Raw genomic sequence first — 3765 nt, 5'->3', positions numbered from 1 at the left:
GGAGAAGAAGAAGAAGAAGAAGAAGAAGTAGAAGAAGAAGTAGAAGAAGAAGAAGAAGAAGAAGAAGAAGAAGAAGAAGAAGAAGAGCAACAACAAACAACAACCACAGCCACAATGGCAATAGCATCATAACCAGCTGCCTGCTGCCACCACTGCCGCTGCCTCTTCCTCCTCCTCCTCCCCCTCCCCTCCATCACTGCCCTCATCGGCACCACTACTATCACCATCACTCCCCCACCCCTCAATACAACTGATTTTACTTACCCAGAGTGTATTCCTTGCTTGGCCATGCAGTGAGGCTGATATGTATCTCTGCTTTGTAGGAGAGCCAGGTGGAGGGCAAGGCTGGGACACGGTTGTCTTTAAGGTTTCCGATTGCCACTGGGTTGGCATCAAATCAGAGCTGACATCTTCATTCCTGGCTAAATCTGATTCTTCAGTTACAGATCCCTGTTCTTCATTAGTGTTTGACAAGACTGCAAAAGAACGAAAAGAAAATTGGAATTAGCAAAAGGACTGGTTGTGACCCAACAAGAGACTGAGTTAACTGCAATTAAAATCCATCTGGCCATTATATGACCTATTTATTTTGATTCAGGTCAAATGAGGGAAATCCTGCTTCTGGTGCCATGTTTCCCAGTACTACTTGTTTCATGGTCAGGTGGTCAGTAACTAAACTGTCCTTCACTCTCCCCACCTCACCCCCACCATCTGGCTTGCCAGGTGTGGAGGTTGTTGTGGACACTCTGCAGAACTAAAAATAAGACCTTTCAAAAGATGGAGGAACTCCTTGTGAGCCAATTCTGTCTCGTGAAAACATCCTGCACGTGGACCGGCAGACCATGCAGCTGGTCTGAGAGTGGAGCCAGGAAGACTCCAATGAAAGACAGTCTGTGCTCTTGAGTTGGAGCTGACATCCGTGAGTGATGTGATGCAGAGAAGGTGGGGGAGGAAGAAAAGCAGCAACAGAAGAAGAAGAAGAAGAAGAAGAAGAAGAAGAAGAAGAAGAAGAAGAAGAAGAAGAAGAAGATGATCAGTGTTTTTATCCTTTATCATTAGACTGTGTATTATTAGATGGAAGTGGGTGGAGGCTCCATCAGTCAAAGTTGACCATACATCTTCCCAAAAATGTGGGGACACAAAATTCCTTTGACCAAATCTGGCCCATGCATGTGTTCCATCTCCATACCATCAATGTTTATCCAAGAGATATGCTGCTGGTTAAAGCTGACACCGCTTGAAACTGGTATCATCACAGGCTTTGCTGCCAGAACACAAAGAGCCAAAACATATTGCAAAGCATCATGCATAATTCCTGTCACAGTTTGGCCAATTCACATCCATTGGTTGCATTCTGCTGTTACCAGCCATTGTAGCTTACATGACAAGGCATTACAGCTTTTCATAACACAATCTTTTCATCCATTCTAACAACAGAATTACTATTTCAAAAGATATTTCTTTCTATTTGTCCCAATACAAAATGCATGCTTAGCTGAACAAATACTCAAAGCAGTAAATTATTTCTGATAGTGCTTGTAATAACTATGTTTATTTCTTCCCTTTTTATTTATTATTATTATTTATTATTATTTATTTTGTGTGTGTGTGTGTGCCACTCTAAAAGGAGAAACTACTGCAATTCACGTATATCCGATATAACACATTTTTTTCCACAAAAATCACATACTGAACATTGATCCATGAATATTTATATCCAACAAATACCTACAAACATATTTATGCATCTTGCTGTTCTATTCTAACGCATGAGCCATTGGTTTATATAACATACAAACTGCTTTGAACTGCTGTTTTCTATGACACCTGACCTGCTCTTTTGATATATTTATCTACAATAATAATTAACCCCCACCCCACCATGATAGAACAGACAAACATTTAGACTATAGATGAAAAAAGGTTGAAATAAACCCCCTGTAAAATATTATTCCTTTACATTCTACTTACAACCTTTCCTGGCCCCACATCAACTGTAGCAGCTGGCCATACAGGTCTTATTTAATTAAAGGAGAATACCTGAGACTTTCTTTACCACAATATCTAGATTAGAAGCTTTTCTGATAGACCTGTACCCCATTGCAGTTTATATAGATGGATGTTATTCAGGAACAGGGATGACCCCCTCCCCACCAACTATAGCTGTTATATGGTCCTGTATATAATTCTGTTATGACTTAGTTTATAAACCACCATAATGATATCTTTCCATAGTTTATTCTACTGTTTAAACATGCAACCATATATCAATGAGACAAAAAGCAAGCACTGCCAACTGGTCCTATGGCATGCTAGAAATAGCAAACAAGCCCTTTTTCAAATTATACCATGTTGTCTTAGAAAGAGAGTAATACATCAAATAATAATCCCTAAAAGGAGTAAAAGTGGAGTTTAGGGCATCACATAATAAAATCATCATTGTTATCATCATCATCATCATCATCATCATCATTTAATGTCCATATTCCATGCTGGCACGAGTTGGACTGTGTGTCAGGATCCAATGAGCTCCAATGTTTGTTTTGGTATAGTTTCTATGGCTGGGTAGCCTTCTTAATGCCAACCACTTTACAGAGTGTACTGGGTGCTCTTTCCATGATACTAGTTTCAAGGAGAAGAAGCCAATTAATTCACAAGTCAAAGGAAAAGACTCTTTGACTGATTGGGGATTACAGTAAAGTGGGAGATGGCTTTTATGTCCAGTCTCAAGAGGCTGAAGTATGATAGAGGAACAGGCATTAGCTATCTTGCTGCTACATTATATAAGAACAGGCGGGAGGAGCTAGAAAGAAGACAAAAACAGAAATCATTAGGTGTGAGAAGAATAAAATTTCACCTTGGGAATCTGGTGTGTTTGGTTGTTGTTCTTTATTTTCAAGTGATTGTTGATTTTCTATAGTTTCATCTTTATGATACATTGCTAATCTTCTTGCTGTTTCTGCATCTCTGACAACCTACAAAACAAACCAAGCACATCAATATCCTGACTTTTTGGTCCAGTTTATCTCATGGTGTTGTCGGGCTTTACTAGAAACAAAAATGACTTCTTAAAGTTATCTCTGCAGATTTTCCATTGAAATTAGAGCCAGCGCTGATTTGTTACGACATTTCACATACAAATATGTCTATGTAAACAATGTGATCAAAGACAGAAAAACAGGTACTGGGTGTATATGCAGATTTCAAGAGTTCTTGACCTTTCTTCAGTACCACATCCAATCCATTAACCATTCACAAACACATTGCTTAAATATCCACCAAATATACCCAATTTTTCATTATTTATCAGTCTCAAGGCTTTCACTCTAATCCCAGGAACACAAGAATAGAAGAGTTACCATAGATAAGCTAATAACAGGCAATAAATAAAGGGGCGGTGGATTGCCAGCAGCTGTGGAAACTGGATGAGTTGCTTATTAGATCTTTATTTATAATCCACCAATTTCATCTTTATTATGATATCAGAGCTTCAAAGACTGAATCCATCTGCTCCAGAGAGTTTTCATCTTTTACTTGTTTCAATCATTTGACTGTGGCCATGTTGGAGGTACTGACTTGAAGGCTTTAGTCAAAAATCCAACTCCAGCACTTATTTTTCAAGTCTCATACTTATTCTGTCTGCCTCTTTTGCTGAACTGCTAAGTTGTAGGTACATTAAGAAACCAATACTGCTGATCAAGCAGTAGCAAGGAAAACACACAAACACACACACACACAAACACACACACACACACACACACAAAC

At 39.0% G+C, this 3765-nt stretch overlaps 1 protein-coding gene across 3 annotated transcripts in view; it reads right to left on the bottom strand.

The window, feature by feature from the left end:
* Window positions 1-3765, bottom strand: part of LOC106871370 (probable cyclin-dependent serine/threonine-protein kinase DDB_G0292550) — a 92334-nt gene that overhangs the window by 25015 nt on the left and 63554 nt on the right. For all 3 annotated transcript variants that reach the window (XM_052976725.1, XM_052976728.1, XM_052976727.1), the window contains 2 exons: window positions 2858-2975; window positions 265-476 (listed from right to left, as the gene is read on the bottom strand). In XM_052976725.1, coding sequence (XP_052832685.1) covers window positions 265-476; window positions 2858-2975 — 330 coding nt within the window. The remainder of the gene's footprint in view (window positions 1-264; window positions 477-2857; window positions 2976-3765) is intronic.

The sequence above is a fragment of the Octopus bimaculoides genome, chromosome 25 (genome assembly GCF_001194135.2).
Source record: "Octopus bimaculoides isolate UCB-OBI-ISO-001 chromosome 25, ASM119413v2, whole genome shotgun sequence".
In the NCBI taxonomy this organism is placed as follows: domain Eukaryota; kingdom Metazoa; phylum Mollusca; class Cephalopoda; order Octopoda; family Octopodidae; genus Octopus; species Octopus bimaculoides.
The sequence above is the reverse complement of the archived record's forward strand: the minus strand, read 5'-3'. Positions and strand labels throughout refer to the sequence as shown.